The sequence below is a fragment of the Pelophylax lessonae genome (assembly GCF_965119305.1).
Source record: "Pelophylax lessonae genome assembly, chromosome: 3".
NCBI lineage: Eukaryota > Metazoa > Chordata > Amphibia > Anura > Ranidae > Pelophylax > Pelophylax lessonae.
Genome location: NC_138770.1, coordinates 365856760 through 365884207, shown reverse-complemented (window position 1 = coordinate 365884207; position 27448 = coordinate 365856760). Strand labels below are relative to the sequence as shown.

At 44.7% G+C, this 27448-nt stretch overlaps 1 protein-coding gene across 1 annotated transcript in view; it reads left to right on the top strand.

The window, feature by feature from the left end:
* Window positions 1-27448, top strand: part of RARS2 (arginyl-tRNA synthetase 2, mitochondrial) — an 84227-nt gene that overhangs the window by 38087 nt on the left and 18692 nt on the right. The window contains exons 9-16 of the mRNA XM_082251968.1: window positions 3162-3320; window positions 3921-4027; window positions 4159-4254; window positions 6404-6464; window positions 8051-8127; window positions 9852-9976; window positions 15740-15807; window positions 20534-20643. Of these exons, the coding sequence (XP_082108094.1) occupies window positions 3162-3320; window positions 3921-4027; window positions 4159-4254; window positions 6404-6464; window positions 8051-8127; window positions 9852-9976; window positions 15740-15807; window positions 20534-20643 (803 nt within the window). The remainder of the gene's footprint in view (window positions 1-3161; window positions 3321-3920; window positions 4028-4158; window positions 4255-6403; window positions 6465-8050; window positions 8128-9851; window positions 9977-15739; window positions 15808-20533; window positions 20644-27448) is intronic.

Below are 27448 nucleotides of genomic sequence, written 5' to 3'. Positions count from 1 at the left end.
CAAAACAGGAATAGTTTTACAGGTGGAGGCCACTGGCCCTACTCATCTTTTTCGACTGTTTTTTTTACTAGTTTTGGCTTGGCATTTGGCTAGGGTCAGTGTCAGTGAGGCGATACCTGCACTCTATATACTGTAGGTTGCACAGGCAGTCCAACTATTTTAGCTAGGATCAGTGTCCCTACTGGTAGTGACACTGATACCTGGATCCTTTAGAGGTTGCACAGGCAGTCCAAGTCCTCCAGGATGGCACATCAATACGTGCCATTGCCAGAAGATTTTCTGTGTCTGTCAGCACAGTCTCAAGAGCAGGGAGGAGATTCCAGGAGATGGGCAGTTACTCTAGGAGAGCTGGACAGGGCTGTAGAAGCTCCTTAACCCATCAGCAGGACCGGTATCTGCTCCTTTGTGCAAGGAGGAACAGAATGAGTACTGCCAGAGCCCTACAAAATGACCTCCAGCAGGCCACTGGTGTGAATGTCTCTGACCAAACAATCAGAAACGGACATCCTGAAGGGGGCCTGAGGTCCTCTAGTGGGCCCTGTCCACACTGCCTGGCAACGTGGAGCTTGATTGGCATTAACCATTGAACACCAAAATTGGCAGGTCCACCACTGGTGCCCTATGCTTTTTACAGATGAGAGCAGGTTCACCTTGAGCACATGTTACGGATGTGAAAGGGTCTGGAGAAGCCGGGGAGAATGTTATGCTGCCTGTAACATCGTTCAGCATGACCGCTTTGGTGGTGGGTCAGTGATGGTCTGGGGAGGCATATCTATGGAGGGACGCACAGACCTCTTCAGGCTAGATAATGGCACCCTGACTCCCATTAGGAATCGGGATGAAATCCATTGTCAGACTCTACGCTGGTGCAGTGGTTCCTTGGTTCCTCCTGATGCACAACAATGCCTGGCCTCACGTGGCAAGAGTATGCAGCCAGTTCCTGGAGGATGAAGGAGTTGATACTATTGAATGGCCCCAACGCTTGCCTGACCTAAATCTAATAGAACACCTCTGGGACATTGTTTCGGTCCATCCAACGCTGCCAGGTTGCACCTCAGTCTGTTGAGGAGCTCAGTGATGTCCTGGTCCAGATCTGGGAGGAAATACTCAAGGACATCACCCATCGTCTCATTAGGAGCATGCCCTGATGTTGTCAGGCATGCGTAGAAGAACATGCGGGCCATACAAACTACAGAGTATCATTATGAGTTGCTGCAATTAAATTTCAGCAAAATGGACTAGGCTGCTGCATCGTTTTTTCACTTTTATTTTCGGGGTGTCCTTGAATTCAGCCCTCTGTAGGTTGATAGTGTGTGTGTGTGTGTGTCACACTCTCTGCTCAAAACAATTAAAGGAACACTTTAAAAGCACATCAGATCTCAAGGGGGAAAAATATCATGCTGGATATTTATACTGATATGGACTGGATAATGTGTCAGAAACAAAAGGATGCCACATCGTTCGATGGAAAGGAAAATTATCAACCTACAGAGGGCTGAATTCAAAGACCCCCTCGATAATCAAAGTGAAAAAATGATGCAGCAGGTTAGTCCATTTTTCTGAAATTTATTTCCAGCAATTCAAAATGGTACTCAGTAGTTTGTACAGCCCCCGCGTGCTTCTATGCATGCCTGACAATGTCGGGGCATGCTCCTAATGAGACGATGGATGGTGTCCTGAGGTATTTCCTCCCAGATCTAGACCAGGGCATCACTGAGCTCCTGAGCAAACGTATGTGCAACCTGGTGGCGTCAAATGGACAAAAACATAATGTCCCCGAGATGTTTTATTGGATTTAGGTCAGGCCAGTGTGAGGGTCCTTCAGTGGTATCAAATCTTTCATCTTCCAGGACCTGGCTGCATATTCTTGCCACATAAGGCCGGGCATTGTTGTGCACCAGGAGGAACCCAGGACCCACTGCACCAGCGTAGGGTCAGACAATGGGTCCAAGGTTTTCATCCCGACCATCAGACCATCACTGACGCACCACCAAATCACCACGGCTTCTACAGACCCTTTCACATCTGTCACATGTGCTCAGGGTAAACCTGCTCTCATCTGTGAAAAGCACGGGGCGCCAGTGGCAAGCCTGCCAATTCTGGTGTTCAATGGCAAATGCTAATCAAGCTCAACAGTGCCGGGCAGTGGGCACACCCTTATGACGTCTGTTTCTAATTGTTTGGTTTAGAAACATTCACACCAGAGGCCTGCTGGAGGTCATTCTGTAAGGCTCTGGCAGTGCTCATCCTGTTCCTCCTTGCACAAAGGAGAATATACCGATCCTGCTGTTAAGTTAAGGACATTCTACGGCCCTGTCCAGCTCTCCTAGAGTAACTGCCTGTCCCCTGGAATCTCCTCCATGCTCTTGAGACTGTGCTGGGAGACGCCGCAAACCTTCTGGCAATGGCACGTATTGATGTGCCATCCTTGAGGAGTTGGACTCCATGTGCAACCTCTATAGGGTCCAGGTATCAGTGTCACTACCAGTAGTGACACTGACCCTAGCCAAAATACAAAAATAGAGAAAAACAGTCAGAAAAGATGAGTAGAGAACCAAAATGTCAGTGGCCTCCCCCTGTAAAACAATTCCTGTTTTGAAGATCGTCTCATTGTTGCCCATATAGTGCACCAGGTAATTTCATTAACCCCAAAGCAGCTGAAACTGATTAACAACCCCCCTCTGCTACTTACCTGACTAAATCAATATCCCAGGAATTTATTTGACTTGATGCTATACACTGATTAAAAAGTGTTCCTTTAATTTTTTTGAGCAGTGAATATATAATTTTGGCTGGCGTGCAGGCCTACATGGTACCTAATTCCCACAATGTACAAAGATCTGATAAAAGCAACCTTTTGGCCCTGATAAAGAGGATAAAATCAATTAATCAGCAACAGTACAACATGCTAATTTTTCCACATGAGATTTTTTTGAATTTGATACTTCAATATAAATCTATATCTACTGGTATGATTGGCTAACCGCCAAATTTAATATGCATGCATTCATGTGGTTTGGGAGAACTGCTAGTATTTGTTTTCAGTTAAGCTACTTCTTGACTGGCTGAAAGAACCAGTATTTTGCATTTAGAGATCAGAGAGTCAAATGAGAATGAATAGAAGAAAATTTTCACTAATTTATCTTGTTATACCTACCTAGGTGTACGTGAAAGTCAGTGCTACAGCAGAAAAAGATGAAGATATGAAGCAGTCTGCACAGGATTTTATGCAGAGACTTGAGAATGGACATCCGGAGGCTCTTTCCCTGTGGACACATTTTAGAGATCTGAGCATTGAGGAATATGCCAAAGTCTATAAAGTAAGCTTCACAAGTGGATTAGCAAGGCCTAAAGCTGCCTATGTATCAGCGCTTCTGGCCTCTCAACTTAAGCTTAGACAGCTGAGTTTTTAAAGATATTTTGCAGCAAATGCTTGTGGCTGTCTAAAGAATGTAAGTATTTAGCTCCCACGTTACCTTTCCCATTTAAAAAATAAATAACAAAACAAATATAAATGACAAAATTATTTGTGCAAAATACCTCCTTCAGATCTTTGCACCCAAAATAAATCCGTGTGGTCATTTCTAGGACATTCCAGTTTCAGAAAAAAAAGTAGAACATGCTGCATTTTCTCTACACTAGACTGTACTGGAACATGGTAAAACACATCAAAAGTGCACTGGAACGCATCTAAAATGCACCGAACCCCCCCCCCCCCCCCAATGCAGTTAAAAGAAAAGCAAAAAAATTTTCTTCTGGGATGCATCCGCAAAAGCAATAAAACCCTCGTGCAGAAATGCATCAACAATGGATCTAGAGTGCGTTTTTGTGGTGTGAACCAGCCCTTATATCAAATAAAGATATTGTAAAATATATTTTAAAAATGTTGGCAAAACAATTTGTTTCCTGCCTATTTTTAGCGTCTTGGTGTGGAGTTTGATGAATACTCTGGTGAGTCCTTTTACAAAGAAAAAGCTCAAGATATTCTGAAGTTGCTTAAAAGCAGAGGCATTCTAAAGACAGCAGGGTGAGTTTTTCTCTTCTAGTCTGTCATCAACCAAGGAATTATATGGTTATAATCATATTTTCATTCTTGATTGATTCAGGCCATACACAAATTGATCTTCAATAAATTTTTTTTTTTTTTTTTTTTCTTAGTGATGGTAAAGTAGTAGTGGATCTTTCAGAGCAAGGGGATCTTTCCACTTACTGTACTGTGATGCGTAGTGATGGGACATCTTTATATATTACAAGGTATGATCATTGATTCAGTGGTTTGCAGTGTTTACAATTCATTATTTTGCATAAAAATTCTGTAAACAAAAGGGAAGAGAGCGGTAGTGTGATAACATTTATTAACAGGGATAAACTCAAACTATGAGCTGAGGAAGGAGGCCACTCCTCTGAAACGCATTGTCATAGCAACCTCATGTGTAGACTGTCTGCACCCTCCTCCTCACTTACATCGCGGCTGGGTCTGATGTCTCACAGCGATGGGTGCCCGGGCACATGCGCGGTACAGCGGGGCACTGTAGCTAGTCCTGGCGGCACTCATCCCTGTACATCTTATCGGGACAGGCCGAGAGGAAGCATATTGATTACATGTGCGACCATCAAGTCTCCTATTGTGACCGTATTAGCTCATAGTTTATTTTTAACCTTTGTTAATAAACTTTTATCAGATTAGAGCAGATGTGCCCTCTCTTGCCTTTTGGTTTTGTTTACAGGCACTATTCCACCTCCCTGTGGACGTTGAAGGGAGCTGCAACACCTTAGTATATGAGGATTCACGTGCATAGGCCTGTTCCCGAATAATATGAAGTGTCTTTGGGATCAGCGCTAAACTGGTGTTGCTTTGCTTTTTGCATAAAAATTCTAACATACTTTTTAAGGGTACTAATGCATTTTGATTAAGCCATCACAAAACCAACCAAAAACCTGCCATCAAAAATGATTTTAAAAACATCATTAGCCATGTAATAGGCACGGTTTGGTTTTTTGCCATCTTGCTTTTTTTCCTCTTTTACTTCAGCCCTAATTTTGAACTTTTGTCAAACCACTAAATACTTTAATGAAAACTTTTATGTTGGAGCTATTTTTACCTGCCAATGGATTCCCAGTTGTAAGATTTACACAGCTGTGCCACACCACACAGTCCTATCTGCCAGGCCAGAAGACTGTTTGTTTTTCTCTGCTGCAGTTAAAGGAGAAGCAGACCCAAAGCTCTTTTGGCCCTACCTCTTCTGGGATCACAGGAGTTCACTTCATTTGGCACTCCTGACGTCACTCAACTGGTCCAGGCTCTGCAAGGATCACAACTTTGTCAGGATCCATCCAGATCTCTGGACCGGCAGCTGCTTCAGCCTCTTAGCCAGCCACTGAGAGCCTGAGCCAGCTACTCCCAACCCTCCACAGCTCAGCGCTCCAGCGTGAGAGCACCAGGGGAGAAGAGCATATAGCCGATGCCTGACAGTCTATGAGAATCAAGCGATAAGTGGTCTTTGATCACTCAGTTCTCAGTGCAGAGGTGTACTTTTTTCATATCCAGACTTTTTCTTTTAAATAACACTTGACTAGACAGTGGAAGAAGCAGCATGAGGATGTCTCTTTTCTCCTCTTCTTTTTTTCTCAGCATGCTCCTTGTGTCTTTTTTATATCTGCTTGAAGGTCAGCTTTCAGCCTCGTGTACACGGGATGTTTTTTTCAGCTGCTCCTAGGGGCGTTTGGCGTTTTTTTTAACCTACCTGCATATTGGCCTATGTGTCCATGCACATGTTTAGAAGAAAAACAAAAAAGGGACATCCAGTCTGTCCAGAAGCAGCAGAATTTTGGCAGAAAAACTGCTTGATGTGTCTTAATGCAATGCGCAAGTTTACAAGTGTCAAACTTTTTTTCTGCCAAAACTCTGCTGCAATGAGAAAACGAGTCTAGGAGAATTGGCAAAATGTCCTGTGTGCACGAGGCCCTAGTTTCCCCTATTCCTAAAAACTGTCTCTACTGCAGTGCTCAATAAATTGGAGTACTGCACCAGAAAAAGTATTCCCCTAAACAGATTTTTTTTTTCCTGCCAGTTCAGTAAATTCTTAGTGTGACATAAGCACGTTAACTTTGGCATCTTCATGACTGCTATGTGTAGCCATATTTTTACAAAATACAATACTGAATTGTTACTATCAAGTTTCAGTTCTCTGACATCCATGTGCTCCTCACTATCAACTTGTGGCAGTTTTTTAGGATGTAAGAAATTATCAATTGTTAGTTAAATTTGTATTTGGTCATGTGATTTTATTATCGGCAAACATTTAGAAATATCACAGATAACAAAAATCATTCATCTTACTTTTTGTTTTTCATGTTTTAAACATTCTTTTTACTGTTTTGCTTATTATTATTATCGTTATAGGGATATAGCAGCTGCAATTGATCGCATGGAGAAATATACCTTTGATGAAATGATCTATGTGGTATGCAATTACACTTCTTTACACAAGTACCAGTTTTATGTCTGAGTTTTTGTAAATGTTTTTATAAATGTTTAGTAGTATCTAAATAGGGCTAATTGGAAATAAAGAAAAACATTTTTGAGAGAAATGAGGAAGATAATGAATGCAGCCAGCACATCTAAGTACTGGTGAACTGCAATATATTACATTTTTGGTTTTGGTTTTAGATACTCTAAGGCGGGGGTCGGCAACCCATCAATCGTGATCTACTTGTTGATCACGGCCATCTAACGGGTAGATCACGACCTGACATGCTGACAGTTCCTGACCAAGCCTGCCACCTCTCAGATAAGAGCGGCGATCTACAACATGCAAAGCAGCAGCTGCCTGAGAATAGAAAGCGATTAATGGCCAAGGCTTTAGATATAAACAGGCAGCTGCTTGTTACACACCACTGACTGTTGTCTGTGCCTTATGTACATCTGACCTCTGCTAACATTCCACTTACCCTGCGCTCTGTGTTACTATATACCTTTTGACCTCTGACCACTGTCCTCTGCCCTGGTGATGTCTGAACACTTGCCTACATACCACTGACCTCTCAACACTGCCCTACATACCACTGACCTCTCAACACTGCCCTACATACCACTGACCTCTGAACACTGCCCTACATACCACTGACCTCTGAACACTGCCCTACATACCACTGACCTCTGAACACTGCCCTACATACCACTGACCTCTGAACACTGCCCTACATATTGCTGACCTCTGTACACTGCCCTACATATTGCTGACCTCCTGTACACTGCCCTACATATTGCTGACCTCCTGTACACTGCCCTACATATTGCTGACCTCCTGTACACTGCCCTACATATTGCTGACCTCCTGTACACTGCCCTACATATTGCTGACCTCCTGTACACTGCCCTACATATTGCTGACCTCCTGTACACTGCCCTACATATTGCTGACCTCCTGTACACTGCCCTACATATTGCTGACCTCCTGTACACTGCCCTACATATTGCTGACCTCCTGTACACTGCCCTACATATTGCTGACCTCCTGTCTACTGCTAACCTCTCTACCTCTGACCTACCTACTAGTGATCTGTCTACACTGCAATACAAACTCCAACATGAGACTTGTGGGGGTGAACAATTACTCTCCGAACATCTAAAAACTGTGAATGAAAGTGGCAAGTTTATAACTAAAGCTAGCTTCAGTAGGCTTGTGTTTTTTTTTTTTTTTTTGTTTTTTTTTTAGTAGCTGGCTCAGAAATGTTTTGTTTTTATCACTATTTTTTTTTTTTTTTTTTTTATATATGTTTTCTTCAGGTCCTTTTTTAATGGGGCCTTGCTAGTTAATTTCTTTTAAAAAAAGATGCTGCGCCCCGGTGATCTTTAATCCCTTCCATGTAGCCATGTAGGGTAGATTTTTACCTCTCAAAGATTGCCTACTCCTGCATTAAGGAAAAGACTTTGATGAATGTTGTTTTTGCATAGACAAAGCTTAAACTAGCCACAAATGCATTTTAACACAAAATTCAAATAAACATTTTGTGTTTTATTTTTATGTTTTGTTTTGTCTCTTTTAAGACAGATAAAAGTCAACAAACACATTTTGAACATTTGTTTAAAATATTGGAGCTTCTTGGGAAAGAACATGTAGGCAAGTAAGCAAAACATTTTCTAGCTGCTTCTTTCCCTATGCTTATGTATTGTACCCGTGTATTACCACTAATATACTGCCTAAGGGTACATTTACACCAGATGTGGTGAAACTGCATTGGGTAGCTATTGCAATACAGTCCCATTTGTATGACAAGGCGAAGTGTGCAAAACAGTGTGTGTGTGCTTGCAGCGACTGGTGTGAATGGACCCCTAGGGCTTGTTTATGCTTGCTTCAAAATGTGGCATTAGACACACTTTTTTAAAGCACTCTGAATGCCAATCAAAGCACCTGTCACTAAATAAAATGGTAACCATACAGTCCTGTTCATACGTGTTTTCTTTGCTTTACTTCAAAAATGATACCCCATGTCACTTTTTTGACGCTTTAAAGCGTCTCCTAAGCCTCCATAGAAGTTTGACAAAGCTCGCTTACAGTACCTGAAGCTTTTGAAAGGCTTTTATTCATCTTTAGCTTTGCTTTGCTTTGTTTTTGAGGTATTGCAGATATGAGATATCCCAGAATGCATTGGTAAACCAACAAGTAAATCGGAAGTATGTCATCAGCAGTCACTTCAGGTTCATGTGTATATATTCTGGAAGTGTCTGGTGCAGACGTCCCATCTGGCATGCAGTGTGGAGCAGCAGGAAGGTGAGCAGGGTCCAGATTGAAGTGAACAACTAGCAGACGGCAGATGTGTTGTGCAACATAGGAACACTATAGCGGAAGGTAACTGGGACTGAAGAGTGGGGACTGAGTATCAGAGGATCAGCAGAACTGGTAAACCAGAGCAGGACAATTTAGCAGATGTCACTCATTGTGTGCAGCATGGGAGCATCATAGCAGGAGTTGAGTGGGAAGAATCAGAAAACCAGATGATCAGCAGAGCTGGGGGTTACTACTGAGTGGGGGATCAGCAGAGTTAGTTGTTACTACTGAGTGGGGGAACAGCAAAGCTGGGGTATAACTGAGTGGGGCATCAGAAAAGCTGGGGGAACTACTAAACAGGTGATGGGTACTAATAAGTTGGAGATCTGCTGAACGAGGGTATTAATAGGCTGTGGATCTGCTGAATAGGGATACTAATGGCTTGGGTTTCTGCAGAACCAGGGGTACTAATGTCCTGGGGTTCTGCAGAACAGGGGTACTAATAAGCTTGGGTTCTACTAGGCCTCTTTAAAACAAATAGAAAATCAACACACACACTTGTCTTTGGCCAAGTATCACCGAAGCATCAAAAACACCACATGTTGAAGCGATAGGTGCTTTAATGTGTGTTAAAGTCGAAGCAAGTGTAAATGAGCCCTAAAGGTAACAAATGCTGCATCCATAGCCTTAACTGTGATTTGTGTTTTTGTGCGGATATTTTACATTATACAGTGATATTCAAATTCCAAAATATACAAAAGTTTCTCTATTTCAAATAGACTTTACTAGAGCTTATTTTTTAGACATTATGTAAGTATCATGTTTTACCCAATAATTTGATTGTCTGGCATCTAAACCAACACCTGGGGAGTTCTAATCTGGCCATAGACGTCTTCGCCGATTCTTGATAAATCGGAGTTCAGCTCATGGTGATCTACATAGGTGCATTAGAAGAACATTTGAAGATAATACATGTGGTCTAATGGTTACCTTGACAAAATGTAAAATTGACTTATGCTTACCGGTATAAGCCGTTCTTTTTTGTACCTGGTAACATTGCTTTGTTCTTCATTTTCTTAGTTGTCAACATGTTAAATTTGGACGTGTACAGGGAATGCAGACAAGAAGAGGAGATGTTATCTTTCTAGAGGACGTTTTGGATGAAGCCCGTTCTAGAATGCTGCACAATATGGCAAATAGTGAGAGTATGTGCCCAAAATTTTCCAAGTGAAACTTGTAGTGATTTTCCTTTGCTAGTTGATGGTAGAGTGCCTAATGAAAAAATGTTAGTATGCATATGTTGTGCTAAAGGCAACAATTTTTTTTTTTTTTTTTAATGAAATGGAAGTGATATAACCATTTTGTGAAGTGGCTTCTACCACAACCAGAACCACCCATGTGTGTGCACTCAACATCCACTTGCTATGGGTTGTCCTGGATTCCCTGAATCCTGGAAATGCTCTAGTATCCTTCTATATTCTTTCTCAATTGGATGGATATAAACCCCAGCCTCCTAAGCCAATTCATTGATCAGGGAAGCTTACTGTCATAGTGATAGGCCAGTGAAGTTTAGTTGGTTGCAGGGTCTAGGGCCAGAGCTTTTGAATTAAAATGACCAACAATATAGCTGTCATAAGATCATATTATCAATAATTGTGAAATATACACCAAGTCTTGTGAAAAATTAGAATTTTTTTCTACTACTTACCTGTAAAATCCATTTCTTGGAGCACATCACAGGACATAGAGCAGGCTATAGAAAAATTACTATCTGAGTTAAGTCCCCCTCTATATAACCCCTCTCCCCAGGAAGCCCTTCAGTTTTGTAGCAAGCAATGAACTTCTAAGTAGAGGGGCATGAACTCTGTGTCCCGCGATGTACTCCAAAAAATGGATTTTACAGAAAAGCAGTAGAAAAAAATCCAATGTTCTTGATTGTACATCACGGTTTACAGAGCAGGCTATAAAAAACATTACGATCTGGGACATCCCAGAGCAATACCTTTGAGGGGAGGGAAACGGTAATTTAAGAACCAACAACAGCCGAAGACCAATACTGCCGCCTTTAAGACACTATGGCCAAGTGCAGTATCTTCTGCTGTTCGAACTTCAATGTGGTAGAACCTAGTGAACGTATGTACTGAAGACCAGGTAGCGGCCTTGCGAATCTGAGCCATCGACGCTTGATGGCGAATTGCCCAAAAGACTCCTACCCCCCTGGTAGAATGTGCTTTTACCCTGAAGGGAGGAGCTCTACCCTTCAAGCCATAGGCCTGAATGACCAATTGCCGAATCTAATGGGAAATGGATGCCTAGGATGCTGCTTTCCCCTTCTGGCAATACAAACAAGAAATTCAATTTCCAGAACTGTGCCAACCTCTTCAGATAAACTCTCACTGCCCGCACCATGTCCAAAGAATGCAGCAATTTTTCTGCCGTTGAACGCGGTTGACAGTGGACCCCCGTGGGCAGCAATTTCAGTGGTGGGAGCCCCTCCTTTTCCCTGGTTCTGACTACTGGATCATTTAGCTTCCTGATCCCCGCACGTGTACTGAAGATTCTCCTGGTGATTGCAGGTGCTTGTGTTGGCGGGTGGTGAGTCTCGTGGGGTCCTTTCTCTCTCTCTCTCTCTCTCTCTCTCTCTGTTGAGGATCGCTCTGTGCCTTGTGCTTGGCGACCAGGTGGTGCAGGCAGCATGGTGGAGGTTGTCCCTTAGCAGTGTGTTACACTTTTTGTGGGGTCTCCCTGGGGACTCATGGAGTCTTTGGAGCACGTTTCCACACCTGATCCCCTCTCTGAGGCAGCGCGGGCACTCTGGGTCCCAACAATTCATCCATGCACTAACGGCGGTCCTGGAGTCCCAGGTGGAGGCAGCTTGCGGGCGTCAGGCTAGCAAAAAGTGCCCCCCGCCTTCCTCTGCCTCATCTGTCTTCAGATCCTGAATCTGATTCTGCCACCGTGGACATGGGTCACTCTGCCAGATCTGCGACCATGCCCCTGGAATCCTCTGATAGTGGGAATAATTTCTTCACATCTGCGACTGTGCACGAAAAGGCGCTGGTAGATGCACGGATTCTATCTGTGCATGAGACCTTGAAGATGGAGGATGCAGCTGAAGCTGCGACGGAGGCACAGGTACCTTTTGGCACTCACAAGCCATCTAGAGCTGCAAACAACCAAAGTGTCCCCGTGGGGTTCCTAATTGCTTTACCCCTATGAGCAGTCCCTTCTTAAGAAGTGGACTGTGCCACCGGTGGTGGACCCTCTGGTTTCCAGATTAAACAAGACCACCATGATTCCGGTGGAAAAGCCCCCGGCCTTTAAGGATCCTGCTGACCGGAAGGCAGAGGCTGAGGACTGCATTATGTTCACCTTAGCTGGTTTGGTAATGAGACCAGTGTTTACCATTGCCCTAGTGTCGCAAACTCTGACTGAGTTGGCTAAGCTCCTACGCCGTGACCTGGAGAGTGAACATCTCCCTTCTGCCTTTGCTGAGCTGGCGGACCAGCTGGTCCAGGGGCTTAAGTTTATCTGTGATATCTCTTTGGATACGGCTCCCCTGATGGCTTGCCTCTCTGTTTTGGCAGGGGTCCTTCGGCATATCTTTTGGCTCCAATGCTGGTCTGTGGACCAGATTTCTAAAAAGGCCTTGACTGATCTTCCCTTTCAAGGAGATCGTCTGTTTGGAGCTACGTGGACCTTCCTTCTTGGCTCATAAGAAGTTTTCTCATCCCTCAGGGTTGACTGACAAGGGCTCGAAGCTTTTCAGGGCCGCCTCTGACCCTGGTCTGACAAGCCGAGAGCGGGTTTCTCCAGGCTCTTTCTGCATGAAGGTGCGCCCTCACCTGTATGGGGGGTGGGGGGACGTCTTTGCTGGTTTCCGGACCCGTGGACCTCCCTGGTGCAAGACAGGTGGGTCCATTAAGTCATTCAGTCCGGTTACAAGATCCCTGCGTCAGGGGGATTTCCTCGCTTTCATAGATATCAAGGATGCCTATCTTTGCATTCCAATATGTACCAGTCACCAGCATTTTCTCCACTTTGCTGTGGGAGAGGAGCATTATCAGTTTGTGGCGTTACCCTTTGGTTTCGGCTCGGGTCTTCACAAAAGTGTTGGCTTCAGTGCTAGCCTTGCTATGCCAACGGGTGATCACGGTACTGCGCTACTTGGACATTCTCCTTCTGCGACCCGAGTCTCCCTCTGCTCTGGTGGAGAACCTAGAGATCACAATACAAACTGCGGGAGTTCCGCTGGATTCTGAATTTTCTGAAGTCTGCTCTGGTTCCGTCCACAAAGCTGGACTATTAGGGCCTGACTCTGGACTCAGCCATAGCCAGAGGGCTTCCTCTGGACAAACTCCAGAAATTGCAGGCTGCAATTCGCCTCCTGCTGTCCAACAACTGGGCCTGATGGTATCTACCTTCAAGGCGGCTACGTTTGCACAGTTCCATATGAGATCCCTGCAAAGGGAATTCTGACCAAATGGGACAAGATTTCGCAGTCTCTGGACAGTCGGATTCGGCTGAGACGGGGAACAAAGGTGCCCCTGATATGGTTGCTTTGCTCCCCAGCGCTTCGGCTGGGAAAATCCTTCCTCCCCTTGTATTGGACAGTGGTCACCACGGATGCCAGCCTGTCTGGCTGGGGAGGTGTCCTCGGCAAGCATTCTGCTCAGGGGATCTGGACGCTGGAAGAGTCCAGACTACTGATCAATGTCCTGGAACTCAGAGCGATCAGACTGTCTGGATCATTTGATGAATCGTCTTCAGGGATACCCAGTGCGCATTCAATCAGACAATGCTACGGCCGTGGCTTATGTCAATCACCAAGGGGGCACAAGAAGTGCCCTGGCAGCTCCTAGAGGTAGCTGGCATTTTAAGGTGGGCGGAACGGTTCATTCCAGCCCTCTCCACCGTGCACGTTCCCGGCGTAAAAATTTGGTAGGCGGTGTTTCATCAGCTGTGTCTCCAGTGGGGTACCCCCAAGGTGGATCTGTTGGTGTCTCAGCTCAACAGAAAGGTGCAGAGGTTTGTGGCTTGGTCAAGGGATCCTCTGGCGGACGCCACAGACGCGCTGGTGGCCCTGTGGGGTCAGAATTGGCTGATTTACGCCTTCCTTCCTCTCAAGCTTCTGCCCAGACTCTTACGCAGGATTGAGGCAGAAGGGATTCCGGTTATCTTGGTGGCTCCGGACTGGCCTCGCTGGGCCTGGTAGGCCGATCTGGTGCAGCTGGTACTGGACGTTCCTTGGAAGCTTCCTCTCAGGGAGGATCTGCTGTCTCAAGGGCCGATCTTCCACCCTGCTTTACAGTTGCTGGCTTTGATGGCTTGGCTGTTGAATGCCAGGTGCTGAAAGATAGAGTTTTTTGTCTGAGCTGGTGGTTCCTACGTTGTTAAAAGCTAGAAAATCTACTTATAGGAAGATCTACCATCGTACGTGGAAGACGTACATTGCGTGGTGTGAGTCTTTTGGGGTTTATCCTTGCTCCTTCTCGGTGGCTCGGATCTTAACCGTTTTTTTGGTGTTTTTCATACCAAAGACCCTTGGCCACACACTCCCTGGTGCGTACTTTTCTTTAGGGTGTCCAACATTTGATTCCTCCAATGCTGGCTCCGTTGCTGCCTTGGGATCCTAATAATGTGCTTTCAGCTCTACAGAAGCCTCCCTTTGAAAATATTCGGGAGATTCCCCTACTTGCGCTGTTGCAGAAGGTGGCCTATTTGGTGGCTATCACTTCTGCGTGCAGGGTGTCGGAACTGGCGGCGTTATCCTGTCGTTCACCTTATTTGGTGATTCACAAGGATAAGGTGGTGCTTCGCCCCTGTCCGTCATTCCTTCCTAAGGTGGTCTCGGACTTTCATTTGAATGAAGACATTGTGTTGCCTTCCATGTGTCCCAGGCCTAAATATCCTAAGGAAATTGCCTTGTATGCCTTGAATGTGGTCCAGGCAATTAGGGTGTACCTGGCAGTTATGGAGTCTTTTAGGAAGTCAGACTCTCTATTTGTGCTCAGGAATGGACCTCGCAAAGGGTTGTCTGCTTCCTCTGCGACCATTTCCAGATCAGACAGATGGTGGTTCAGGCCTATTCCATCAGGGGTCAGGTTCCTCCTTTCCCTGTCAAGGTGCATTCTATTAGAGCCCTTAGTGCCTCCTGGGCCTTCCGTCATCAGTGATGCAGGTTTGCGAGGCAGCCACCCGGTCGTCTGTGCACACTTTTATAAAATGGATGTGTTAGCTTCCTTTTGGCCGCAAGATTTTGCAGGATGAGGTTAAGAGGATCTGATCCTCTTTGAGGGTGTATATTTGTTTTTTTTTTTTGTTTGTTTTTTTTTTTAGGTGGGCTCCAGTTGTTTTGGTTGAGCCCCTGTTGCCTGGTTGGCTAATGTTTAGCCTTGGGAATTTTTTGCTGTTTCCCACCCCTCATATTTGACACTGCTTTGGGGCGTCCCAATCGTCAATAATGACAGGAGCTGTGTCCGTCAATAAATGAAAGAGAAAATGGCATTTTTGACTTACCGTAAAATCCATTTCTCTGATGTTCATAGACGGACACAGCACCCACCCCTCTGTGGAGTTATTCTACTGACACTTCTTATAACAACTGAGTGACTGTAGCAAGGAGAGGGAGTATACCCCCTTGTACTGCCCATGGGTGTAGCCAGAAGTGTTTTTCTGCCTAGTGTCCAAATCCTGTAGGGGGTAGCATAACCCAATGGTCAAGAATGACAGGAGCTGTGTCCTTCCATGAACATCAGAGAAACTGATTTTAAGGTAAGTCAAAAATCCCATTTTGTCATACAAACAAAAGGTCTTTTAATTCATGTTAAACATATGGTAATTTATAAAGCCGTGTTACCCTATCATAGGCGTAATGTGCAACAAATTATAGAAGTAGTAATTTGTTAAATGAATTTAAAGTAGCAAAAATACATACTTGCTTAAGCTTTTTGTTTACTTTTTTTCAGCAAGTAAAGCAACCGAAAACCCTGCTGACACAGCTGAAAAGATTGGGATTGCAGCTCTAATTGTACAGGTATACCACCCCCTCAAGATATATTGTGTTTTGTAAGATATTCTTTATTGTATTGGAAATAGGAAGTTGTGTATATGATACCAAAAAAGTACACCCCATTCAAATGATGCCTTAAACTGTACACAGGGAAAACCATCTTCCTACATGTTCCCTGATCTGGAAAACGCCTTTTCTTAATAATCCATTGAGGGACACAGTAATTCAGTAATTAATAAACATTTGGGATATACAGACGACTGTAGAAGGTTTGTTCGCTGGCAAACAGAAAAATGTTAGACTAGCCCCAGTATAACCCCACCTTCAACTGTCATGTTTCAGTATGTGCTTGTGTCCTAGGAGATTGGATTATTTTTCTTCAGCTCTGCTGGTACAAAACAGGTCTAATTTTTTTTTTGTCAGGCTTTTTTTTTTCTTCTACAATCTGCATACTTAATATACTGTACCCACACTTGCACTGCTGTCAAATTGGGAGCAGTAACTGTCTGTGCAGCCACAGTATCCCAATTGAAATGCATCGGACTGTGCCTGCATAGGGATGCACAGAACACTAGTGCATTCTCATGCAGGCAAACCCGACCCTCACACAGGTGTATGCTATAGTACGCCTATGTAAACTAGGGCCTATTGGAGGAATCTGTAAGGAGATTCTAAGAGTTCTCCAGCACCATCCGCCACAGGATCTACATCTTACCCTTTTTGGACCTTCACCTATAAGTGCACATTAGGCTCCTATTATTATCCGTGATTCAGATTGGGGGCTATCAGTCTACTCTTCAAAAGACTGTATTTGAGCAAGTTCTGTATGAATGACACTGATTAGCTCTAACTAAATAGAATTAATACAGGACATTCTACCTTGCAGTTGGAGTTTCTCCCCCCAGTAACTGACTGGATCACTTACTCCCTGCACTTGAAAGTATTTAGATATGTAATTTTGTGTCCACATTGTTTCCTATTTGGGGTCAAGTTTTTGACCTCTGGATTTCTGCATCCGATGTTGCCACACTTTTAGGAGCGAGAGTTCTATGGGTGAGTGTATCTTACTTCTTTCTATACTTACCTGGAGGGTCAGCAGACAGAACTCCTTTCCTTTTTACAATTCCAGTAAGAGAGGGACAGTGCAATTCCAGAGGCTTTAGTAGGTCCTAACTATTCTGTGACCAACTCTGATCTTAAATTAAGTTTTTCCTTACATTCCTTCCTCTTCCTACTCTTACCAAGCTAATATTGCTAGTCCTAGGATTCCTGCCTCTAGCTCCTTTTTAGATTCTTTTTTTTATAGAAAAATGTTTTTGAGTCTAAAAAAATCATATATTAACCATTAAGCAGGTTTGCAGTGAGGATTTTGCACCTTTTGGTGTGAGTTGGAATGACTTATTTTTCAATCTTCTGGTTCTAATTTCATTATGCCAACATATTCTCACTCCCGTCTCTAACCTTTTTTTTTTTTTTTTTTTTTTATGCAGGTGTAGCTGACCTTCTTACTAAATGGTATCAGGGTTACTATCCGTCTGTCTTTTTACAGACCTCACTTACTTTAACCTGGATTAAGGTTATTCTATTTGGTTCTATTCAAGCATCTAGCTGATTGATGAGTTAACTCTGACCAGGCTTCCATCCCGTAAAGTTGAGGATTAGGTGTTTTGGGCTTCATCCTTACCCTAGTGAACCTTTATTTTTGTTGGCCAACTTAGCTGTTGGTCCAAGTTTGTTTTCCCTCTTTCAGATAATTTGATGTTCTACTGAAAATTTGAAGGATTGTTTTCTCGTCCACATTGCTTTTCAGCCCCATTTATTCTTTCAGGTAACAGTTTTACATTAGTGGTGACTATCTGTTCTGGTCTGGAGCACAAGATTTATTCTTGATACCCTTCTTGGTTGTGAATTTTTTTCATATTTGGATTGATGTAGATTGCCTAGCCTTTGTTCAAGGATTGAGCATTTCTGATACTCCTGTAGTAGTATAATTTCCAAATCTTTTGGTTCTCTCAGCGACTGTTGCCCACCCCTCAGTTGGACTGATTTTGGATGTTCCAAATGTCTAAGAAGTAAAAATTAAAGCCACTTCCATGAAGATCTACCATACCCGGTAAGTCCCAAGTTCACTTATGTGGGATGACAGACATCGCTTGTGATTTGGAGCGCACTGATTTGCAAATTGCATGCAATGTCTGTGCAATGCGAATTCAGCCATACAGATTGTATGGCTGAATTTGCATCGCATTCAAACACAACTCGCACAGGACCCTTGTTTGGGTTCGCACCAGAATCGGATTGCATGGGTGTTCACCCCTATGTGGGCCGATTCATGTCCGAACTGACAGTTTGCTTTGCGATATGCAAACTGATCTGGGGGTGTCGTTAACTTTTGTATTGACACCCCCAGCGATTTGCATATGGCAGTTTGAACTGCCTGCGAGTTGAATGCGCTGTGGGAACCTGCAGTGGATTTGCAGGGTTCCCGCATCGCATATATGTGAACCACTCCTAACTCTTTTTTGCTTGGTGAGAACACACACTTCAATACCAGAGAAAACTGTGCCTCTCATTTGGGCCTTCCTTCAGGTCCTTCCTATCAGGTCTTGACCAGCACTTAGTCTTAAGCACTTTCAGGAAAACAGGTCTCAGCTTTGTCCATTCTATTTCAAAGACCTTTTGACTTTACTCCCTTTTTGTAAGAACTTTTCTTTAAGGTGTAGCTTACATTAAAGCCTGTATACCTACAAAAAAAATACAAAATTTCAGTGTGCCCCTCTGTTTCCCTTTTAGTTCAGTAGAAAACTTCCATTCTTTTTTTCCAATATCCTCCACCCCAGCAATCTTCTGGTGAACTTAAGTAAACATAGGCTTTAAGTCACCGTTGTAGTATTCTGTGCTTTTTTGGAATCTCAGTTTGGTTCTTTGTGCCTTGCAGAAACAACTCTTTAGAACCCATCTGGGATATTCTCTTAGATGACCTCTCCTGCAAAGTAGCCTTTTTTGGTTGCTATCATACAGGCAAGTTTGTCTTAAACCCAAGAACATCCTTTTTTCTAAAGGTGGAATCCTTCAACCTTTAGTGAGGGATATAGTCCTGCCATTCTTCTCTCCTGCTCCCAAGAATTTGAAGGACATTTCTCCTCATTGTCTGAATGTATTCGGAGCCATTAGTGTTGACCTCAAAGGTACAGCTTCTTCAATCAGAAATATGGATTACCTATTTGTCTTATTTTCAGGCCCCTGCAAGGGACACCCTGTGCTAGTTGCACCACCCTAAGATGGATAAGAAATCGAATCACCCTCAAGGACAATTTTCCTCCTGCACATTAATGCGCCTATTCCACCAGATTGGTCAGCGTTTCCTGGGCATTTCAGCACCAGGCCACTGTAGCCCTAGCTGTTTTGTTCCCAAACAAATTTAAACAATTACAACTTGCAATAGAAGACTGATTACTTGCCTCTCTAATGAGAGGCAAGTCCAAACTCCATCTTCCACCACCATAGTCTCCAGCAAATTCTTCAACATTCATTACTTTTGGATGTTTTGAATGCCCATACCCACACCACACACACACTGGTTCTTCCTGCTGGCCCCCACATCACTGCGGAGTCCTGTGGTGATGTAGGGGTCAGAGGAGAGAACCACTGGGCTTGGTGGGAATGAAGGCATTTACCTTTTCCAACCATTTCGAATGAAGACTGCCCGAGGCAGAAGAGTTCATACTTGCTTTTTCCAAAAAAGCAACAGTGTCACTTTAACATTTTACTACCATGGATTCTGTAAAATACCAGTTAAGATAAACTGAGTAGACATCCTGACTTCAGCCTAATTGCAGTGTTCCTAGGGTGTTGATAACAGTTCATTCATTGATTTTACTTCTTACATAGTTAAAAGGAATGTTTTAGAATAGATAAGGCACAAGACGTTGTTGTGTATATTGTATATGTAGCTTGCGGAAGTATAAAAAGGCAGCTGTTGAAACGATCATAATTAGAATTGGCAGCCTTAGAACTAGTTTTATATATGTGGGCCATTGCTGTTGGGTATAGGATTTTTTTTTATAGCTCATTTTGTATGCAGAAGGAAAAAATAAAGTGGTTGTAAACCCTTACCTATACCCAGTGAAGTGACTGGTCTCAAGTGGTGCACAGAGATGAAACCAATCCTCCTACATAAGTTGCACCTGTTTATCTACAACCATCTTTTCCCTACATCCATTCAAAGTGCAGAATTTACACAAGAACTCTCGACTCTGAAAATCAGGGAGCAGAGAGCTGAAGTTGAATCAGAGAGGGGAGCTTTGAGAGCTGATTGGAGGCAAGGTATACCCCCCCCCCCCCCTTCACACAGGTACAGAGTTGAGGCTGTCAATCACAGGTTGTGCCCTCCCTTGTCACCGTTTTCTCCTGGGTAAGGAAAACTCATCAGAAGTGACACATACAGATGGCAGAGGAACGAGGCAGCGGGCAGAAATGACACCTAGTGTTCTGGTTTGAGACAAGCGCCCATTATACAGGGATATGTTTTGTTCATATTTCATGTCTAAGGTTTACAACCACTTCAAGAATTGGTACTTTTTCAGCAATTTTCATTATTACAATTTAGGTAAAGCTTTCTTGTATTCGTTCACCTTTTTGGTGATTGGACACCTGCAGTTCAAAGCTACTTTCATTGTTCAGGACTGGATAGAACCATCAATGAACGCTCTTAAATATTGACTTAGTGATGCTTTATATTTTATTTCAGGATTTTAAGGGTCCACTTTTGTCAGATTACCAATTTCAATGGGATCAAGCATTGCAGAGCTGTGGAGATACTGGTGTCTTTTTACAGTACACCCATGCGCGGTTACACAGGTGAGTCTTTTTCTACTAAAATTGTTATCTGTATTCTTACATACGAAACCCAGAGTATCTATCCAGTTAGGATTTTCAGGGGCCTAATTTTTTTACGATTACAACAATATACAGTTCTCATGACACAACAAAATTGTCTCCGGTTTTTCCCTGATACAACATAATCCTATAGAAAATAATACAATCTGTGTCCACATTGGAAAGATATGCTATCACTATGCTTGTGACACCACTTGGAAAGAGGTCTTGTCACTTACTGTTCTTCTGAAACTGTCATCAGGAGAGGAAAAATATTCCTAGTGAGAACACAAGGAAATAAAAAAAAAAAGCACAGAAAATAAATTGACAATCTATCTACCCACTCTTCCAGAACTAAAATAAACATTTTAGCCTTGGGTTTGAGCTTTAAGGTTTCAGAGTAATATTTTTACCAGCTTGCAGTGCCTTTTTTGTTTTTAGTGCTTGAATACAAATGGGAAATGTTAAAGCCACACCAATGGGCTAGTTGTAACATGTAAAATATCAATGGAGTTACCACAAGCACTTTCAGAGGCTTACACACAGATTCAAGGTTAAACTACAACCTACCTGCATGCGTGATCCAAAAAAAAAAAAAAAAAGGTATGGTGGTGATTGGATGCCAAATCATGTAAATAAACTACTTGTGCTTTTCACCAAAAGTAAAATGTGAATGATAAATAACAGATGAATGTGTACCCCTATCTGTGTCAAACACAAGGCCAGCTGGCCATATCCGACCCTCCAGGCCATTTCATGTGGCCCACGGACTTCTCCTGCAGCTCCCAGTTTGTCTCTTCCTTCATCTTGTCTCTGCAGTTGGAAGCAGAGCGGAGGACAGAACTCCTCCTACAGATTATGTGCTTCTCTGTGCAGCCACAGCTCCTCCTGGTCTCCGCTTCCCCTTGTCTCAGCATTCAGCAGACTCCAGCCCTCCTCCCCCAGCTTCTTTCTGGCAGCAGCACAAGGGATGTGCACGGTGATATAAGGGAGGCTAGAGGACTCTTGACATCTGATGTAAAAGGGTGTGGAGTGCTTTGGACATCTGCTTATAATTATTTTGAGAATAATACAGTTCTATGCAAGTTGAAAAGGAGGTCACACACGGCCGGTATCATCCACAAGGAACGTTATTGGAGACTGCTCAATGTACGGTTAAAAGCAAACACACACACACACATCATAGGTTGAACTGGATGGACTGATGTCTTTTCTCTGTCACTCATTGACAGACGTAGTCTTCTTGATTCACAAGAACTGGGTTATGCTGCCCTCTACAGGAGTAGGACTAGGCAGAAAGAAAAAATGTTCTGGCTCCACCCTAGGGGCAGTCCCAGAGGGTATATCCTCTTCCTGTCTGCTACAGAGAATCAGTTTTTTTCTGTCTAGTCAGGAGTAAGGACCTAAGTTCCTTGCTGGGATCTTTTTGGTCCTGGCAAGATTTTTTTCTTTAGAAAAAATATTTTTTAGGTAGTTTTCTCCAGTGTTTTTTTCCTGTGAGATCTTCAAGCAAAAACGCCGGACTGGGCGACACTAGTGGTCACCCCAGCCGGCCTACGAGCGCGCGCAGACCATTGCATTGCGCTTGGTCGGCCGCGACACATTCAAGTAAGTATGCGGGGCCGGGCGACGGGCTGGATGTTGAGATCCAGTGGTCACCCCGGTTTCTGCCTACGAGCGCGTGCAGACCAGAGCTCCGCGCTGGGTCGGCCGCGACGGAGTCCCATTGGAGGGACTGACCTTGCGAGTTAAAAGTCTCGCTTGGACGCCAGGAACCACAGAGTCGAGGCGTCCGGAGTGGTCCACAACCCCCCACCCCGGTGGAGAGGGTATTGTGAAGAGAGGGTGCCTGTCGGTTCGGTATGGTGAGTAAACGTTCCCTTTTTTCCTCGTTATGAGGCAGTATGAATTATGGGCCCCTCCATACATGGTCAGTATATATCTGACACTAAAAGTCCCCCTTGTAAATACAGTATGTGTTTGGTGGGAAGTGGACTTGGTTTGAGAGCTAACACTCTACCCAGCAGACTGTAGTATTACAGCAGACATAGGAGGTATAATCCTACCTTAATTGTAGTGTACCTCCTGCAGATCGATAAACCGCCACTTAGCAGAGATGCAGGTGGATTTGCTGGGAAAAACGATTTCGGCGGTCCGCCGCCATTTTGCCGTAGACCAGGTGCATGTATGTCCTCAGGTCACGCCGGCCACCATGTTTTTGGAGTCTATTGTCTCCTGTATGGGGGCGGCCATGTTTGATGAGCCCAGCTACCTCGTGGAGAGCTGGGAACGCCCGAAGGCGTACACAGGGGGCGGAGCCACGTCCTTCTACCCGGGAAAACGAACACAGCTCTTTCCAGTCTGTAAAAGACAGACGCTGACTGCAGTTGGTTGGAAACTTCTCTGCATCGGGTGGTGAGCCTTGGGGGTCCCTCTCTCTCTCTGTGGGGATCGAGAAGCAGGTACTCTGAGGGGCGCTATTGCGCTAGGGGGAGACACATAAAAAAAAAAAAAAAAAGAGGTATTTTTTTTTATTTAAAAAAAAAAAAGAAAGTTTTTTGTTTTTTCTGGCAGAGGTGTCCTGAATTAACATGGACCCTGCCACTCATGTATCTCCACCGGATCCCCTCGAGGTGTCTGCAGGATCCTCCAGCACCCCACTGATGGTTGAATCATTGTCAGCTATTATGGAAACTTTTGTGTCCCGGGTGGAAGTGGCTTGTCATTGACAGGGCACAAGAAAGCGACCCCCGCCTAACCCCTTATTATCTGAAACTTCGGATTCAGACTCTGAGCCTATTTCTGCAGTTGCAGGTACTTCATCTGGGATTGGTGTCTCGGGTACTGTCTCTTCAGACAGTGAGGAGGATGTTTCGGCATCAGCCATAGCCCGAGAGGAAGCGTTGGTAAACGCACTCCTTGTATCTGTTCTAGAAACCTTAAGATTATAAGGTATTCCGTCGGAAATAGCTGAAACTGTAATCCCTTTTGGGACTAAAAAACGCATGAAAATGGCGAAGGTTTTTCCATTGCCCAAATGTTTTTGGCAATCCAATCAAAGAGGAATGGAGTCTGCCAAAACGCACCTCTGCTATTTCTAAACGCATTAACTGGCGTTATCCGTTGAGGAAACCCTCATTAAGAAATGGACAGAACCACCTGTGGTGGATTCACCAATTGCTAGATTGAATAAAGCCACGGTTATTCCTTTAGAAGACGCTCCGTCTTTTAAAAATCCAGTGGATAGCAAGATAGAAGCTATGTCTCGCACCTTATTTTCCTTGATTGGATCAGCTTTCAGACCAATAATTGCTATTGGTCTGGTTTCGCAGACTGTAACTGAATTACGCCGGGACTTAGAAGAGGTCCCTCAGGCGGTATCAGATTTGTTGGAACAAATGATACAGGGGTTACAGTTTGTGTGTGATGCAGCGTTAGACGCCACTCCATTATTGGCGCGAGCATCAGTTTCAGCAGTGGTTCTCAGGCGTACACTGTGGATAAAAGGTTGGTTAGCCGACCAAGGTTCCAATAAAGCATTGGCTAATATCCCCTTTTTAGGAGAGCGTCTATTTGGAGCCAACTTAGATGAGATCATTAAGGATCTCACGGGTGGAAAGAGCACCTTTTTACCGCAAGATGTTAAGGGTAAAGGAACTCGTCAAAGACGAGGGCCTTCTTTCTCTGCTCACAAAAAAGTTTTTTCGTCCCGCGGGTGAAAAAATTAAGTCCTCCAAAGCTCCTTCAGGAGGCTTCAGGGGACGTTGGTCGGGCAAGCAAAAGCCCGCCCCCTCCAGACCTGAAGATAAATCGTCCAAAGCCTGAAGGTGCGCCCCCACCCATAATTGGGGTGGGGGGACGTCTTCGCCGGTTCCCGGATCCATGGCTTTCCAGAATCCCGTACAAGTGGGTTTGCGAAGTCATAAGGTCAGGGTACAAGATCGAGTTTCGATCTCTCCCACTGGCGCGATTCTTCCCTTCCAATATCCGACTATCCCCGGATCGTTTAGAAGATCTGCGGAGAGCAGTCACGGATTTACTACAACAAGGAGTGGTAGTCCACATTCCTTGGACAGAACGTTTTCAAGGGTTTTATTCAAACCTATTTACAATACCCAGGAAAGAGGGCAAAGTGCGTCCAATTCTGGACTTAAGGGCACTCAATTCCTTTCTCGACATAAGGAAATTCAAGATGGAATCCATTCGCACAGTAGCAGCTTTCCTGCATCCAGGGGATGTCCTAGCGTCCATAGACATCAAGGACGCCTATCTTCACATGCCCATTTTTCGCAGGATATCAGCGGTTTCTACGCTTTTCCGTAGAAGAGAACCACTATCAGTTTGTGGCGTTACCTTTCGGTTTCGCCACGGCTCCTCGGGTCTTCACGAAGGTGTTGGCCCCAATGTTGGCACTACTGCGCCAAAGAGGCATATCAATTCTAGGTTACCTAGACGATCTCCTGCTTCATGCAGAGTCTCCTCAGACCCTGCTACAAAACATAGAAATTACTATAATTTCTTTACAGGAATTCGGGTGGCTGGTGAACCAGCAAAAGTCATTTCTGGTTCCCACCCAGAGGCTCGAATATCTGGGTCTAATTCTAGACACAGTCAGGACAAGAGTTTTCCTTCCGGTAGGGAAACTCCGAAAGATTCAATCAGCAGTCCAGTTGTTACTATCCAACAGCTGGTCTTCCCTTCGGACTTGCATGAGGGTTCTGGGGTTGATGGTGGCTTCCTTCGAAGCAGTCCCATTTGCCCAGTCCCATACCCGAATTCTTCAGCAAGAGATTTTTCTCAGATGGAATCGGAATCCAGAGTCCCTGGACTATCGGATCCAATTGAGCAAACAGACCAGAGAGTCTCTGGTCTGGTGGCTTCGGTCTCCGATGCTCAGCCAGGGAAAGTCATTTCTGCCAATATATTGGACGATAGTGACCACGGATGCCAGCCTATCCGGATGGGGAGGAATTCTCGGTCAGTTATCCGTTCAGGGACTTTAGTCCCCGGAAGAATCCAGGTTACCGATAAATGTATTGGAACTGAGAGCGATCAGACTTTGTCTGATTCACTGGACCGAGCAGCTCCAGGGCAGCCCGGTTCGGATCCAGTTGGACAACGCCACGGCCGTGGCTTATGTCAATCACCAGGGGGGCACCAAGAGTGTCCGAGCGGCCAAAGAAGTGGCTTGCATTCTTCGCTGGGCGGAACGATTTGTTCCAGCTATCTCTGCGGTGTTCATTCCGGGGGTGGAAAATTGGCAGGCAGATTATCTCAGCCGTCAGACTCCGGATCAGGGGGAATGGTCCCTCCATCCAGAAGTTTTCCACCAGTTGTGCCTACGTTGGGGCACCCCGGATGTGGATCTGTTGGCATCACGATTCAACAGAAAAGTACAGAGATTCGTGGCTCGCTCCCGCGATCCTCTAGCAGAGACCGCAGACGCACTGGTCACCCCGTGGGGGCAATACCAGCTAATGTATGCCTTCCCTCCTCTTGGGTTACTGCCAAGACTTCTTCGCAGGATAGAGGAGGAAGGAATTCCAGTAATCCTGGCAGCTTCGGACTGGCCTCGTCGAGCTTGATACGCCGACTTGGTCAGACTGGTGGCGGACGTCCCGTGGAGACTTCCTCTCAGGGAGGATCTACTGTCTCAGGGACCGATCTTCCATCCTGCTTTACGATCGCTGGTTTTAAACGGCCTGGTTATTGAGACCCAGGTGCTGAAGGACAAGGGATTGTCAGCTTCAGTTATTCCTACTCTAGTTAAAACTAGGAAAGCGACTTCCAGAAAGATTATCATCGTACATGGAAGTCTTATATTGTGTGGTGTGAATCCCTTGGGTTCCATCTACATCTTTATTCGGTAGCCCGAATATTGGCTTTTCTGCAACAGGGAGTTGAGCAGAAGCTGGCCTTGAGTGTTATCAAGGGTCTGGTTTCAGCATTTGCTATCTTCTTTCAGAAGCCTTTGTCTACTCATTCCTTGGTGCGGAATTTCATCCAGGGGGTGCGACACCTGGCTCCGCCAGTGCACGCGCCGTTACCATCCTGGGATCTTAATTTGGTGCTGTCGGTTCTTCAGACACCTCCCTTTGAAAATATCAGGGAGATTCCCTTGCTTACTTTATCCCAGAAGGTGGTCTTCTTGGTGGCTATCACTTCTGCACGCAGGGTGTCAGAACTGGCTGCATTATCCTGTTGTTCCCCAGATCTGGTGGTTCATAGGGATAAGGTTGTTCTTCATCCGAATCCATCCTTCCTTCCTAAGGTGGTTTCAAAGTTTCATTGAATGAGGACAGTGTATTGTCCTTCCTATGTCCTTAGCCCAATCATCCTCGAGAATTTGCATGGCATTCCTTGGATGTAGTTCGGGCGATCAGGATATATTTGAATACTACGGATTCAATTTGTAAGACGGATTCACTGTTTGTGATCACGGATGGCCCTAAGAAGGGGTTGCCTGTTCTGCTGCGACCATCTTTAGATGGATCAGACAGACGGTGGTATAGGCTTATTTTATCTAAGGGTCGGGATCCCCCGTTCCCTGTTAAGGCGCATTCTACTCGGGCGCTTAGAGTTTCCTGGACCTTCCGCCATCAGGCATCAGTGGTTCAGGTTTTCAAGGCGACTGTTTAGTCGTCGGTTCATACCTTTACAATATTGTATAAGGTTTATGTGATGTCATCGTCAGATGCCTCTTCTGGCCACAAGGTTCCTGCAGGCCACTGTTTGAGGAGACTGTTGGTCTACCTCGAGGATTTGTGGGGTAGGTCTCATCTGTTTA